Raw genomic sequence first — 16,526 nt, forward strand, 5'->3', positions numbered from 1 at the left:
AGAACGTGCAGCTCAGTGAGTCATAATTTATGTCGAATATACCATACTTCCCAACCAAGCCAAACTGGTGGACAGCTTATTGTAACTCTTCATTGGATATATCAACCCAAGTATCAAATTTTTATCAAAATTGGGAGAACGGTATTTTGATGGCGGTGGTAGTGCAAAAGATGTAATTTATTCTATTACATTCTATTTGGAAAAGGTAAATCTGTGGATGCGATGTCTTCTTCACTATCCAAAATTCAATAAACATGCGCTTATTTGGAAGAAATGACATTTTCTTTAATTTAAAACTACAATTTGAGATATTCAATAACCATTCCAATAAGCATTGCCACCCTCCGCTCATACCCGAACCCTTTCAGCGCCGACTGAAGCAGTTGGCGGCGCATCCACAACAAAGAAGTCGGGTAAACAATGAAAGAGAAGTGCTCCAAGTGACTCAGAGAGGCGAAAATGGAGACAGAAAATCAAAATCTCGCACCCAATAACGAAATAATTCTAAATGAAGAACAATGTGGGAGGAAGTGGGGGATGGAGCTTGGTGCCGTGTGCAGGGGCTCGAATGACATGGCGGGACGGAGCCGCGGCGCGCTATTCGACACGTAACCGCGACTAGTGAATAGTGTGTGCTTCAGCCACGAGTTTTAGTTCTTCTAAAAGGTAAGAGTGCAAGCTGTGCTAGTGGATAGAAGCTTCGAGTGTCCTGCTTATGCATAGTGCTTCCTTCAGGATAACTGACAGACGGTTTGTATTTACTCGCTGTGTGCCGCTACACGTAAGGATAGACTGGTAATGTTAACACTGCTGTGATAGGGCGAAGTGTTATCACTAAGGAAAATTAATTTTTCGTTAGATAAATATTTTTATGATAGTTGTTAATGAAATAACTAAAGAAAAAGTAATTACAAAACTAACAAAGTAGTGCAAAATGTTTGACAAGTTTTTTGTTGTAGTATCCTTTTATATATTTGATTTCTAAAATCGTAGCAAAGTTAAGTTTTAACATTTTACCATCAGTAAAGTAACAATTATTTATTGCTTTGCAAAATAACCTGATCCAACGGTTGAAATAATACAATGAACCCTATTGCTTGGTTTGAAAGAGATAAAACAGTTGATATAACCATAGTTTTATCTATGATATAACGTAAACAATGCGAGTTTCTCTAGAAAATGACATTAGTGAATAATAAGTATAAAATAATACAAAATTGTTTATATTAATAGACCACTGCTACCGGAACCTTTGTTTACATATCCAAATGCATCTATTCTATAAATCATTATGATACAACATGGTTTGTTTGTACTCCGTTTACCAACAAAGTTACAAATATCATCTTAAACACAATTCTACACTCATCCTTCACTCATATTTGGGTTAAAACGCGCACCTAGGTGGCGTCCCCATCTCAATGATTGATAATATTATTGATTCATCTTTGAACCTAAACTTTTACAAAAGTTATATTACGTTATGGATGATTTTTGTAATCAAATTACATTATTATCAATAATCTTTACAGAGTTAAAGTAACAAATTGGAAATAGTAGTATAGTATCTTATTGTTATTAGCGTTGAGCTCTACCACTATAATATCCGGTAGGCCTAACTATCTTGTGTTTATAACTTCAAACAGATACAGTACTTGAACTAATACAGTGAAATGGTAGGGGGTTTGTTTTTAACCTCGCGTTGTGTTTTTAACATGTTCTGAAACAATTTAACTACGAGAAAGTAACATCGATGCATACAAATAGAAAATTTAAAAATGTTTGACTTGGTAACAATAATGTAAATAATTTAAATTTGTTCAAGTATATTATACATTTGGGTATATCATACATCTCATATATCACATTGGTTGTAAGGAAATTCTGGCTTAACGTTGACGTGACGCTATTGTGTTTCGAGTTTCAATACAGTAGAGGACGAACTCACTGGGGCTGTTTTGGGACTTTGTTTTCTTCAGCCTAGTTCCGTTTCAGCGTTTCAGCCATTACAATTAACTTCCAGCCATTACTTGGGTGTTTCTACGACCAGCTGCAGGTGCGGGTGCGGCTGCGGGTGGAGATATTTTCGTAAATGACACGGCGCCGGTGGGCGTGAACCTCGTGGCGTAAGATGACCGCAGTCCAAATTTATTTTTGGCCAAACAGTTCGCCATCTTTTTCAATTTTCCACGCTGGAACGCGCAGAAGCCGACTGAGTCACAGACGAAAATAAACAGCTGATCTCTATGGCCTCCGTTTTGGGACAACTTCTGAAATGAATTTGATCCCTCAGAAAACGCGGAGATTTGTTCAAAGCGACGAAATTAGTCGACTAAGAAATTCTATATACCATTTAAATAAAACCCAATATATAACATCGTTTCTTACAGGATAGATAATAGGTTGTAGAAAAATAGATTTGTTATAGTTGATATGCAGTTAATACACATAAAATTAAATCACCGGATGAATACAGTAGTTGAAAACGTTATAGTATTACCATAGAATATTTATTTTAGAATCAATTAAGTTACAATAAAAACTAGTTGAACACGACTAATTATCAATAGATTAATATGCCTTCACTAGGTTCTCATTACAAACTGGCTTACATAAGATCGAGTCATAAAACGGTTACCAAAACTAAACAATACATATCAACATGACAAATACAAAGTATATTTAATTTATGGTCAAATATTACAAAAATACACGCACATAGCGCAAAACGCACATACGGTACAAGAGAAATGATATGGTGTTTATTATATTATTTATCTGTGCCTTAAGATAGGTTAAATAAAAAACCTTCAACCTTATTTAAAACTTTATGGTCACTGAAACGATTATGTATGCACAACTATTTTAATGTAAACTTATGTTTTGTTCCAAAGCCCAATTACTTTGGAGGCTTCTGAAATTAAATACACACACAGACACTAACACCATTAATTGTTTTTCCTCAATAATAATACTATTATCAAATCATATTTTGTGTATTTAAATGATATAGGTTTATGGCATATAGAAGGGAAATCCCAATTAATAACAACATATATTTACCTTCTGTATTCAAATAAGTGAATTGTTGTACGGTTCAAAGTTCCCATTATGTATCCAAATCTGCATACTAGACACAAGCTGTAAACACCATCACATCTTAAACTCAAACTTGTTTTATTAGCTTTCATCTATGAAAAACTCTATGCAAACGAAGAAATAAAATTACTTGTTGATCTTTTCCAACCTTATTTTGGAATAATTTAGTTTCGAATGGATCTTATTAAGTATACATACACGACAGTTAGATTAACACTGATCCAATAGAACCGAATGGAAACCAGTTGTGCTTGTGACTAGGTACAAGAGGAGTTTTCTGGTAGGAATGGAAAGGAAGGGGGGGGAGGTGTTCATTTATAGTTTGTACAATTTTGGCCCACGAACTAGTTGCCCGTCGCAATCTGGTTCTTTGTTGTTCTATTTTGGAAGTCTTCAGTGAATGGGTCAAGTCGTTTCAATTCAGTATTAAATCGTTTCTACTTTCCCTTATGTAAAACCACACTATCAAAATAATCTTGTAAAAATTATCATTGCTTTCTGCTTTGGAAAGGGATGAATTCAGGTCCTTTAGTGAATATAAACAAAATGGTGAATATATAATTTAGGATCACTGTTATTAATTGTATTACATATTAGTTAAAATATTTAACTAATATAAATATACAAATGTAGTTGCCCAAAGACAGTTCAGCACATATATTTATAGTGTGTATTAATGCTACACCATTACGTCCTCAAAAGCTTTATTCTAGTAAAGTCAATATTTTTTTGGAGTAAAATATTTGTTTCATTATTGAGTCCTGATATACGGAGAACTGTCACTAGAAAACAAAAGGAATTAACACTGAGCAATCATGAAGTTAACATTACAAAATAGTTTTAAGGCATCAACACGGATTAACAATCTCTAATTTATATTTATAATCAACAATCAAGGTAGCTGTCTTTGTTAAAAAAAAAAAAAAACAGTAAAGGACGTCCATTTAGATAATATAAGTCACTACTGCTAAATCAAGTGTTTCGTACGAGATAATACAAAGAATAGTTGTTGAAACGAAAAATAAACAAAATGAAACAGATTCATTTCTACATTTAGATCGCATAATTTTCGCAAATCTTAGTTCGTTTGATAATAAATAGGTAGCAGAGTAGTGGAGATCTCGGCCAATCCAAATGTTGCTGATCTACAGAATCTTTGGTGATTCTGATGACCTTATTCTAGCTAGAATCTTTGACAATTTGCATAATGTGAATGTTTAGGACACAATGATTAGGATAACTTATAAATACGACGAGAAGTAACAACTGAGGATTTCCTTTTACTTTAGGTAAGTTAAACTATTCTACTCAAACATAGAATTCGAAACAGGGTTGATCTCCACAATCAACGTCATATCTTTGATGATGAAAGGCAACGTAGCGTATTCTAACGTCGTCCACACTACAACAAAAATATTTTTTTTAAGCTCTTAAAAAGCTGTCACGTTATACAAAGATAACTTACAGGGCGCAACACAAATATTTCTATCTCCAAACAGAAGTTATCAAAATACACGAGTTGATGCATATCTGGGTAATCGAGTGGTTAAATGGCTAGTTTACTGATCATAAAGTCGCTAGTTCAGTTCGGAGGAAAGAAATGGATCCAATGCTGTTCTTGATCATTGAGCTAAGTGGTCCTTGCCAAAGAACCAGATCAACACTCCTTCAATCATTTACACTCTGGTGTGCCGGCGTCATACAAATGTAATCTGAATTTTTGTAGGCCAAACTAAGCGCTAGACATATTACACGAATATAAACGCATAGTGTCTAATTCTCAAGCGCTAATATACACATAGATTATTGCCTGCAGCAATAAAATCGACCCCAAACGCAGATCTTATCATATTACTCGAAGATGAACTCATGCAGCGTCTAATTCTAATTCTAGCGCTAATCATAGTTTGTGTTAGTTAGTTATTAAACAGAAATTAATGTATACAGCAATAAACTCCCAATCTCCAAACGCAGTTGTTATTATATTAAGCTAATATGAACTCTCATTACAATAAACTCTCTAGCTCCAAACGCAACTGTTATCATACTCGAAGACGAACGCATGCAGCTCAAAAATCTCAAGCGCCAAACGCATTACACGCAAAAGCAAACATGCAAACAAAATCGCACAACCAATTGCAAAACATATGTTCTACGATATTTGAGCACGTTTGTGCTGTAAGTGTGTAAGTGTGTGCAGTGATTAGTCAAGGCCTCGTCCCTGGCACGCAGTTCGTAGCTATGCCACTGCAGCAGGTCGCCAAGTACCAGTACAGTGTCGGTTCGGTCGTTGCTCGGGGTTGTACCATGACATTGTGACCAACTTGTCTTCCTCATTGCAGCTGTACACCTCCTACGTTCCAACTTTCGTTTAAGGTCTGTCTTCTTTTGTACAACTAAGAAAACTAATTGTTATTTTATTTAGTAAACTTTTATGATTTTTTTTTAGAACAAAATAGAGGCAAATGCGCTAAACTATGTTTAAATACAATTTGGGATCAATTTAATTTCAATTAAGATAATTTTATCACGCTCTGTAGCAACTAAGTGCAGTATAAATATAAAATAGTAATTATTACAATTAATTATGTTTACATTAAATTAAAAGAATTAGGCTATTGGAGAAATCGTTGTCGAGATTGTTGCCTTTTCAGTTATTTTTTCCGCTAAAACTCTATTTATTGTAATGTTTATACATGCTGAAGTTTACTTTGTGTAAAGATTGAGATTTTGAGAAATTAATCATTCATTTTGATGGGACAACATCATTTGAAATACTGCTGCATTTGAAATACATGTAGTATAATAATTTAAAATATTCTTTGGAGCGTTTAATTTTCATGCATACTATATTTCTTTTATGGCACTGGATTTAAAACTATTGTACAGTCAACAAACAAAACTAAAAAAGTCTATCTTGTAAAGAAAGTGAGTTACCCTGTTCATTAGTTGTAAATCTAGGCTCATGCACCAATATGAAGCTGCTAAATATATAATTTATTAAAAACTTTAATACGGAAACTTTCCGTTCTTATTTAAAGGATCATACGTGAGCTTACTCAATTCACGGAATTAATTTGGCCATCGACATATTGTTCCAAAGTAGATATTAATTACTACACTATTCCATATAGGTAAATAAAACGAAGTCGGGTTTGTTCTAACGCTTATATCTCGAGAACAGCGAGACCGATTTTGATGGGTTTTGATTTAGCAGAATACTAAAAAAGTCTAAAAGGAAAATTATGAAAACACAGTAAATCAGCAAAATACTTAAAACTGGCCCTTATTTATCCACATCATTCTCCTACATTTAAAATTACTATCTAATATTGGACTTTAAAAAAATTGAAAAAAAGAGGAAAATATTTTGGAAACTTTCACTAGTTTAAAATCCTCTCCTCCTTTAAAATCTCCTGATCATGAGGTGCATGAGGAGAACTAGGCTTTGCTCTTTGATTGAAGATATAATACACTACCTCATGTGCAGTAGATTATTACTAGTGCAGTAGTCTGGTTAGGAATGCCAGAGCCAGATTGCAGAATGAGTGACACTAAAATAAAGTTTTTTTATTTTTAATAGCGACCACGTTGGTAGAAAGGCTTCAATGAAAAGAATTAACCCAAATGCATCTCGTGTTACATAATAGTGTAGTTGAATTAAATCAAGTCCTTATAAAGCATTATTGAAAATAACGGTGATTGAAATTTTAATTTTGGAAGTTAATTTAGTATTATGATCTTGGTAAATAAAATAAAATATTTATTTAATATTCATTGTATTACTTTCATAAATAAATTTTAGCTCAATGAACCGACATTCATTGACCGGTTGTGTTACGAAGTTTGCCAGGTCAGCTAGTAGTACTATATCTACACAGGGAAGTCCGGATAGGAACTAAATCGGTCGCCTCGCCAGGCCCAAGTCAAGTGCAGCATCTCATGCCAAGATATCTCGCTCTAGACGGTTCGAGAATTGGCCACGATCTTGTGACCTCATATTCAGTATTTGTGCTGTATTGCAATCTGTAGGCCCTATTGCTGATCGGAGAACTTCATGATTCAATAATGTATTTAGTGTCTTTAAGAATTCCAGTATTTTATTATTTTATTTTTTAAGGAGAAGCAATGTCAATTCAATTATTCAAAGATAATCTTGAAAACTTATTCCTGAAGGTTATTTAAGTTATATTTAAAATGGTGGAGGAATTTAAGTATCATGGAGGAGTTAGCTGTTTGGACGGGCTAGTATCGCGTGGATGTATATACTCAAAACTCAGAAATATTGAATTGCGAATAGTCCGACTTTTTAGTTCTTTATATCAAAGGGATGACTATTTCCTATGCTAGGGCTACTGGAAAAGGGACCCTTATATTACTGAATAAATTATAGAAATGCAGGTGGCAACAAATACAGATTATAATAAATACATACAAATATAATTTCACATTAAAATTTAACTACCTTATATAAGAATGAAAAACTACTTTGCGTTGCTTAAATAAGAAAGTTTCCATATTAGAACCTTACAGTTAAAAGTTACAATCCAAGTCAACGTTTTGAATCTGTATATTCTTGCTAAATGCATGTTTATCCCTTACTTTCAGTTACTCATTTTGACTTTACTCAAATAATTTGATTCCAAACATTTTTAGCCTCTGAGACACTTACACAGTCAAGATATGAAACCAGTGGCCTAAGATAAATATCAGTATCACTTGGTGAAGGTACTTAATGTAACTGGTATTTTGTGTTTTGTATTTATAAAGATTATTCATCAGTGAGTAAAACCATTGACGTATAACACATTGCATATGATTCCTTTTCTGACATAAATAACTGAAACTTATGCAGAGTGTAACAACATAAAAGTAAGTTAGATAAGAGCCAAGCCTGTACATAGTATATGGCCTTGAGTTGTTACATGTTTTGCTAATTAGCCAATATTGTGATTCAGTACTGTTTTTCAATTGTATGTGAAGTTCTAATATCAAGTGATTGTGCTAAAAATGGCTTCACCAAGATTTTAGCTTTACAGTGTGATTAAAATTGTGCTTATATGACTTTTCTTATAAATTCAGTCAGTTTTAGTAGAAGCGACATTGTGTTTATTCAAGAAAAAATTGCTAACCACCGGTAATTTTAATCCATAAAACTTGTAGAATGATGTACCCAGTTTACGTCCAACTAAGTAGTATTTAAAATGAAGGTTATGTATGGTACAGTAAGTTATTATTTGTGTCTACCTGTTAAAACTGATCCTCAGAAAATAATACTTTTTATAGATGAAATTGGACCCTGCCGCACATAATCAAAGGACTTTTTATAAACAAGTTTTAAAAGTTAACATACAGTGGTCCAATTTAAATGTATAATAATTGCAATATTTTATCATGTATGAAGAAGATATTTAAATATAATTAAGTTTTTAACATTACCCAATTTGTCAAACAACAGAGATTAAAAATTTCCTGCTCCAGCTACAGTTAATTATTTTGTCTTTTGATATATGCAGGGATGCAGACAGAATATCTCTTAAAAGAATAAACTTGTTGTCTAAGTAATACTCATAATGTAATATTACACCTTTGACAATTTTAAAATACAAATACCCCCGCCGCAGCAAACCTGCAGACTAAGCAATTTCCATTTGACTCATTGGATTTACACTGAAATGTCTACTTAAAAATGTAACATTTATTCCCGATTTAAATAGAATTAGTTTAACAAGTACTTAGGTTTGCTGCACCAGGATGGGTAAAACTGTTTTTTTTTATGTTAGTAGTTAGTAAGAAATAAAAACATTTTCCAAATTTGATCAAAATATGTTCATAAACAAGCACACTACAACAGTTTACTTATTGTCCATAAGAATAACATGGGAATTTTAAATTTACAATTTTTTTTAATTTTCTCCGTAACCATTAGGCGCATAATAACGCTTCAATATACTAAATTATTTATTTTTTTAAGCTCTACAAAATGGTTTGGAAAGAAATTGCAAAATTTTATGTTTTTTGGGTCAAATATGCAAAAAACCTATTTTTACCCCATAAAACCCCCCGTAAACCCCCGTTCCCATGGTCCGATCATGCTGGATCGCGAACTCGTTCGAATAAACGTAGGTTTACACCAACGTTACCAAATTTCATCAAAATCGAATCATTTTTGCTCGAGTTATCGTGCTAACAGACACACACATATATATATATATGAATTTGAACGGATGGTGTTTTTGGCCTCTAGGGACCTCAAAACGAAAAAAAAAATCGGTCCCGCGTCCAGGTCTTACCATGAGTACTACGGTAATAGCTTATTCCCTATATGGGAAATTCGCTAAAACATGTTTTGTATATCAAATCAAATTAAACATCACCATCCCTTTCATAAATCAGCAAGATATACTGGAAACATATTTTAAGAGTTACTTGCATATTGTTTTAAATGATTATTTAGTGCAAATTAAAATGTGCTATCTTAATTTGGAACAGTGACAAATTTTTTACAATCCCTTTCTCTATAAATATCTGTAAACTGGATTGTATTTAGTAGACTTCAACCCCATTTCCCATAGGAATTTATCACAGATCACAATTAATACTTGGCAAGCGTGTGTTTTCCCTATTTATTTTCCCTGGCATCGGTATCAGCTACCACGGGGGTGGCAATCAGCTGGAATAGTAGTGTAAAGTAAAGAACAGGTTTTATCAGATTTCAACTAGTTTGCTTGGCGACAACTGGAGCTCATTGGAGAACAGAACATTTGTTTCAATTTCCAGACCTAGGCTGGGCCCCAACAGCCCAAGACCTTAGTGTTTCCATATGTGGAATTTATTTTTTTAAATAGAATTTTTAGACTATGCTCATGATTAAAACAAAATACATACAATATACAAAATTAATGAGATTTTTGGCTCTGACACCTGATTTTCTTCTTTTGGATGTAGTCAGATAAAATATCTATTTAATTAATTCACCTATTTTAGCATTGTAGTACTTTTAAGATATATTTAAATAAATATAATACAGCAAAAAGATCACTCAGAAGAGAAAGGAATTCTTTTTTTATTCATGCGGGATAAAACTGGATTTGTCATCGCATTGAAGGGGGATCACAGGACTTTCTCAACCAAGTAAGCGAGATTTTTTGTCAAGTGGAAGACCCTCCTCATCCTAAGAGATATTTTCTTCCCTCTTCTTTGGCAGTCTTGTTTATCAAAATAAAATTTAGCTAGGCTTGTGATTTTATAGTGGTATTTCCAAAATACATACTGTTTATTATAACTTTAAAATAGCCAATAAAGTTTCATTTCTGTTTCAGATTTTTATAGCAAGTAACAAATTCCAAAATGCCTTTCAAGCCCGCAGACCACCCCAAGTGCCCTAAGTGCGGCAAGTCAGTGTACGCTGCTGAAGAGAGAGTGGCTGGAGGTCTCAAATGGCACAAGATGTGCTTCAAGTGTGGTAAGTCTCGAACCAGCTGACCTGTGTACCGAACATCATCGTTAACCAAACTAACATGTCAGTACGTGCGACAAAAAATTAACTATTAACCGTCAAAATTTCTTTTAATTGTCTTCTCAAAAATATATAATTTATTTTTTTTTATAATTGTTTTTGCCATGCAGCTGTTTTTTATAATATACAGTTCATAGTCTTTGTTAGTAAAACAAAGACCTAACATAAACCGTCAGTAAAACAATAACAAATTATTGTTTGGCATAATAAAGGGCTATTGCTGTGGGGGTGTATAAGTGTGTAAACTGTAAATAAGACTATAGGCATGTGTAAATAACAAGGGGGTATAATCTGTGTTATTTACTTCCTAAATCATCTTTATTTCCCAAACTTGTGTTTATCCATAAAGGAATGATTGTTAGGTATCCTTTCATTCAGTTGACCTTCATAGTCTTGTGATGGGTGAGGTACCATGAATTATGTTCAATAAAGACTAGAGGACCCATGCTGCTCCGCAGCGTTAACATAAATATAATATCCGAGAAATAATCAAATTTATGATTTTTGATTGAGTAATACAGCATCTTGATCTTAACTGATTTAAACGATCAATAGTTCAAATGAAAGCCTATAATTTACTGATTATTTTGAGTATAAAACATATAAAAACCATGAACAATACTGGAGCTATTGATTTTTCAATCATGGAAAACCCATACAAAAATAATTTTTTTGTTGGTTGTTCACCTATTTTGCTTGAAACTCGTCCAATTTGAATAACTAATAGCTTAAATGAAAGCCAGTATTTCACTGAAGGTTCTTAGAGCAAAATATGTAGGATTATATTATTATAACTGGTGAAATATGTCTTAAAATGAAATAAGAATTCGAAAACGAATGAAATTGTGTTTTTTGGTCAAGTAATACAGTAGGTAAATATATGCCGATGCTTGATGGCAAAACTGTGCATGCATACCTTCAATTTGAGACCTCAATCATGAAAATCGGTCGGGTAGAAGAGCCAAACGAACTCGGCAAAGAGAAACCAAATTTAACTTCCATAAGAAATACATGATGAGCAAATTTCATTTACGTATAAACCGAGTGAGACTATATATAAAATGTATACCGATGCTTGATGACAAATCTGTGCGTGCATAACTTCAATTTGAGACCTCAATCATGAGAATCGGTCGGGTAGAAGAGCTAGACGAACTCGGCAAAGAGAAACCAAATTTAACTCCCATAAGAAATACATGGAGAGCAAATTTCGTTTACGGATAAGCCGAGTGAGATTATAGATAAATATATGCCGATGCTCGATGGCAAATCTGTGCGTGCATACCTTCAATTTGATACCTCAATTATGAAAATCGGTCTGGTAAAAGAGCCAAACGAACTCGGAAAAGAGAAACAAAATTTAACTCCCATAAGAAATAAGTGGGGAGCAAATTTTGTTTACGTATAAACCGAGTGTGGCTATAGATAAATATATGCCGATGCTTGATGGCAAATCTGTGCGTGCATACCTTCAATTTAAGACCTCAATAATGAAAATCGGTCGGGTAAAAGAGCCAAACGAACTCGGAAAAGAAAAACCAAATTTTTTTAATATATAAGATTTCACTGTATGAAATACCTCTTCAAGATTATTGAAAGTCATACATTAAGTAGAAAATTAAAGCACTATTATATGAAATTAAACACTGTTCTTCTAAGACTGTGTGATGATTTTTAAATTTGTAACAAGAAAACTTTAACACAAAACTAGTGTACCTGTTGCTCGAATTCGAGCAATTACAAAGTGTTACGTCAATTAATTATTTTGAAACGAATAACAATCATAGTGATTATCCAACAGTCCTAAATTGAATGTGAAATCTTCAGGCGGCTGTTGGAGAGCACACTTAAACCCAACACGGAAGGGTGCTTGCTGTATTCGGCTATCAACGACAATAGTATTATTTGTATTTCGTTCGCGTCTACCAGTTAAAGTTCGTCGGCCTCCTCCTATTGGCCGTCCTGGTCGACGTCTTATAGTCTCCATTATGTCGAACGTTTTTTGGTTATGTTTTGATTTTGTGCAAATAAAAACTGGTTTAAAACAGTGAAACATCATTTTCAACAACTAATCTAATAAATCCTTATAGCACATGTCTCCAATTTGAGTATAACCAGCTGTTTCAAATATTAGTGTTAATTTAAAAGTATTCATCTGTTCAAACTTCAAATGTAAACAAACATTTTCTCCCTAAGAATAACATGGGAACTTTGAAGGCCACTGGGGCAGAGCCCTGATGGAATTCCAACTTTTTTTGTTTGATGGCAAAACTACATGCTAAGACCTTTCTAACGACACCTTGGACATGGTGATCGGTAGCACCACCGCTCCAAAACAATTATGACAAAAATATGCCTAGCGTATTAAAAATATAGATTTAATAACCCAAAATAGTGTTTGATTCTAGACTGGGTCAAATGCTTTCTCAAAATATATGAACAGGAAACCAGATCATGCTTGATTGGAATAGTATACTCTGAGTATAAAAAGTACCTGGAGACTAAGCTTTGCTCGGGGAAAATCAATAGTTTACTCTGAGAGCAGTCTTAGTATTGCAGATACATTAATCCATTCCCACACTCCACACTGCTCATCTTTACTACTTCCTTCACCATTTCCTACGTCGTGGACTTGTTTCCTTCCCTTCTCATAGCATTTAATATTGCAGATACATTAATCTAACTGCTACAAACGGTTCCTACACTCTGCACTGACAGCCTTTACTACTTCCTTCACCACTTCCCATGTCGTGGACCTGATCCCTTCCCTTCTCATAGCATTTAAGTATTGCAGATACATTAATTCAACTGCCAAAAATGACTCCACATTCCGCACTGCTCACCTTTACTATTTCCTTCACCACTTCCTATGTCGTGGACCTTTTTCCCTCCCTTCCCATATAGCATTTTAGGATTGCAGATACATTAATCTAACTACCACAAACGGTTCCCCCACTCTGCACTACCAGCCTTTACTACTTCCTTCACCACAGTCTAGCAGGGAAGAGCCCACTCCAGCACAAGAAACACATAAACCTTATGCTACGGTAAACAAACACAAAAACAAACCTCTACAGAATTAAACCTTCTTTGGTTGAAAATGCTGTCAGTGATTTTTTGTTTCTTGTGCTAAGTGGACTCTTTCCCATTCCACTGCTATTCTTATAAAAATTCTAATTTAAAAGTTTTGGATAGTTTATTATTATTGTATTGCTGTTGAAGGAAACCTCACTTTTCAAGTAGTTTTTCCTCTGAATTCTTGACTTATCTGATGGCAATGTTGACAGGTCTCTGTGGCAAGTTCCTTGACTCCACAAACTGCTCAGAGCACGAAGGCGAGCTCTTCTGCAAAAACTGCCACGCCCGCAAGTACGGACCCAAGGGCTACGGCTTTGGCGGTGGCGCTGGCTGCCTGAGCATGGACAAGGGCGAGCATCTCGTCGGTGAACAGTGAGTCAACAATCTGACATATGAATAGACAATCTACCAAAGGCTAGATCTTAGTGGCAAAAGCTCCAAAAGCTCTGGATGTTGTTAACTGTTTTACCTCAACTGCTTGACTGAGCAGTGGTCTTACGACAGTGAACCGTTACAGTATCAGTAGTATCAGTGACCGATTTTGAACCAGTAATATCTAGCTTATCAACCTAAGGTGCTTTCACTGAGTTGTAGGACTCGTGGAAGAAAAAGAATGATTGGCAGCCCGTTGCGTTTTCAAAGTACAGTATCAGTAAAGTTTTCTAAGGGAAAAAGGTCTAAACTCCTACATTTTGTTTGTGGATATGTTGCGGATCCAATCCGCTCCTCTCACACCAAACTTTGAGGAGCTAACCACTGGACTAGCAGTACACCCAAGAATGTTTCTGCTTGTTCATTCTGAAGCTTATGCCACCAAAGGTTCTATGTCAATTAACTATCTTTATACAACTGTATGTTCTTACAAAGAAACCATATAATTTCCAAAATACTTCTACATTCACACAGCTAGGGTTTTATGTAAAAAATATACATTATTAGTGTTTATTTACATGGCATTGTAAAGTATTTTGAAGAAGAATTCCAATGTGCTTTCTGAAACTTTTAAACCGTTAGAAGTAATAATTGTTAAGCTTCATTTTAAGACAAATGTATTGCTTTTTCCTACTTCTAGAAATACTTCGTCAAGTACTACTACTTGATTTAGTCTATTAATTTCTTGCTTTGTAGATTCCACTTCTTGCAAAGTTTATATTTTACGTAGGTTGACACCTTTAGGTAGAAAAAACCTCAAATTGCTTCAAACTATTGTTGTACTGAGATTGACACTTTGTACTCTACACCAACACATCGTCAACATTGAGAATAACAAACACTTTATTACATTTCTATATTTATTCTAACTCTTAACTAGTATAACCTTTTTCATGTTTCCTCTAGTAATCTTCATATTTGGTAATTTTCTTTGTTACAATAGAACACTTTTTTATATAGTAGACTATTCTAGTGAGTTCAATCTTAAGATAATGTAAATACAGTAGATGCTTGGGGCACTTAGAGGGCATTTTCCTTTCCTACTTGTACTGTCTTTGGCTTGTCCTCTCTTTGCTTCTGCCCGGTTTTAGATAAAGTAGTAACTGGTATTGATTAACTAGAGAAATGCTTCCTTTCTTGTTTTACTTAAACAAAATAGTATATATTTATTTACATATACTTTTAGAATATCATTTTGTATCTAGTTTTTTTACTAGATTAGGGGGTGGATTTTTACTGTTTGATGCATTTTAAAATACATTTTAGCTCTACATTTTGTGGGTAGACAAATTTTGAGTTTGATTTTAGAGCTAATTTAAAATACCAATGTTTACTATGGATATCATGTGTTAATACTTGGACACAACAATTGAAGTGGGGTGCTTAACATAATGCAGTTTTTTTTTATTTTCATAAGAAAGTTAAGAAATTAAAAGATCATCCTTTAAAACTCATTTTACTTCTCTAAATAGGCATATGATAAACATTTTTTTTTTATCCTGCTGAGTAAAATGTTACAATTGTAGAGAGGCTGAAATTTTTTAAATTAAAATTGATGTAATGTTGCCAAGTTTCTATAGAATTATTTAGGAGTTATTGTGGACAATTTTTGTTTGTCTGGTCTACTTTAGAAAAACTAAGCTGAAAAACTATTATGTAGACTATATTTCTTTCTCTTCACCCCATATGTTAGTTATCAATGCCAATATGTGCATGTCCCTTCTCATCGATTTATTGACCTCTCCCTTGTATTGTTACCATTTTGACCATTTATTCTCTCACATTTGGTCCTTGATGAGTATCACAATCCCCTAAATATACGCTTGTGATGAAGGTAGCCTAGTTTTCATCACTGCCCCGTATATTGTATGTTCGCATGTGTCCATAGTGAATGAGCACCCCAACATTGTAAGATGGTGCCCCTGACATTTTTCCCTTTTGTTCCCAGCTAAAACTCGTCGCTGCACAGCGGAGATTTTGGCTTCCACACCTGCCCACATTTTTTAATTTTTAAAACTGCGTTTTGAGAGCAATCATACTATTGTTATATTTTTTTAGTGATAATATTTTCATAATGTCGTATTTTGTTAATTGTATTACTATATGGTTAGATGGGATGGTTACGTCGAGAGAAGTTATACCAAACGATTTGTACACTTGAAGGGAAAATATATTGGTAGAAACGATTATCTTTATTATTCGTAGCCCTCTCCACTTTAGTCATTCAATACCTTACCTGCAAGAATCATTGATTAAAGATAGTACAAGTTAAAAATACATATCAGAACTGTATATAAATAACAAATTGTAACGGCTTGTGAATTGCTATGCTTATCGAGCTTAGGGCTTGGTTGGCGCGCTATGATACTAACAATAGACAACATTTTGATAGTCATCA

The 16,526-nt window shown here is 33.9% G+C and overlaps 1 protein-coding gene across 5 annotated transcripts in view; it reads left to right on the forward strand.

The window, feature by feature from the left end:
- Positions 1-514: 514 nt before the first annotated feature.
- Positions 515-16,526, forward strand: part of LOC128985648 (muscle LIM protein 1) — a 32,619-nt gene continuing 16,607 nt past the window's right edge. For 2 of the 5 annotated variants that reach the window (XM_054405391.1, XM_054405388.1), the window contains exons 1-3: positions 515-666; positions 10,422-10,564; positions 13,906-14,068. In XM_054405391.1, the coding sequence (XP_054261366.1) occupies positions 10,450-10,564; positions 13,906-14,068 (278 nt within the window). In that variant the 5' untranslated portion in view covers positions 515-666; positions 10,422-10,449. Of the gene's footprint in view, positions 751-5,360; positions 5,476-10,421; positions 10,565-13,905; positions 14,069-16,076; positions 16,316-16,526 lie in introns of those variants that run through there. The other 3 variants (XM_054405392.1, XM_054405390.1, XM_054405389.1) reach the window with 3 other exon arrangements.

The sequence above is a fragment of the Macrosteles quadrilineatus genome, unplaced genomic scaffold, assembly GCF_028750875.1.
Source record: "Macrosteles quadrilineatus isolate MER2022 unplaced genomic scaffold, UCM_ALF_1.0 Scaffold_2__2_contigs__length_208266976, whole genome shotgun sequence".
Classification (NCBI taxonomy): domain Eukaryota; kingdom Metazoa; phylum Arthropoda; class Insecta; order Hemiptera; family Cicadellidae; genus Macrosteles; species Macrosteles quadrilineatus.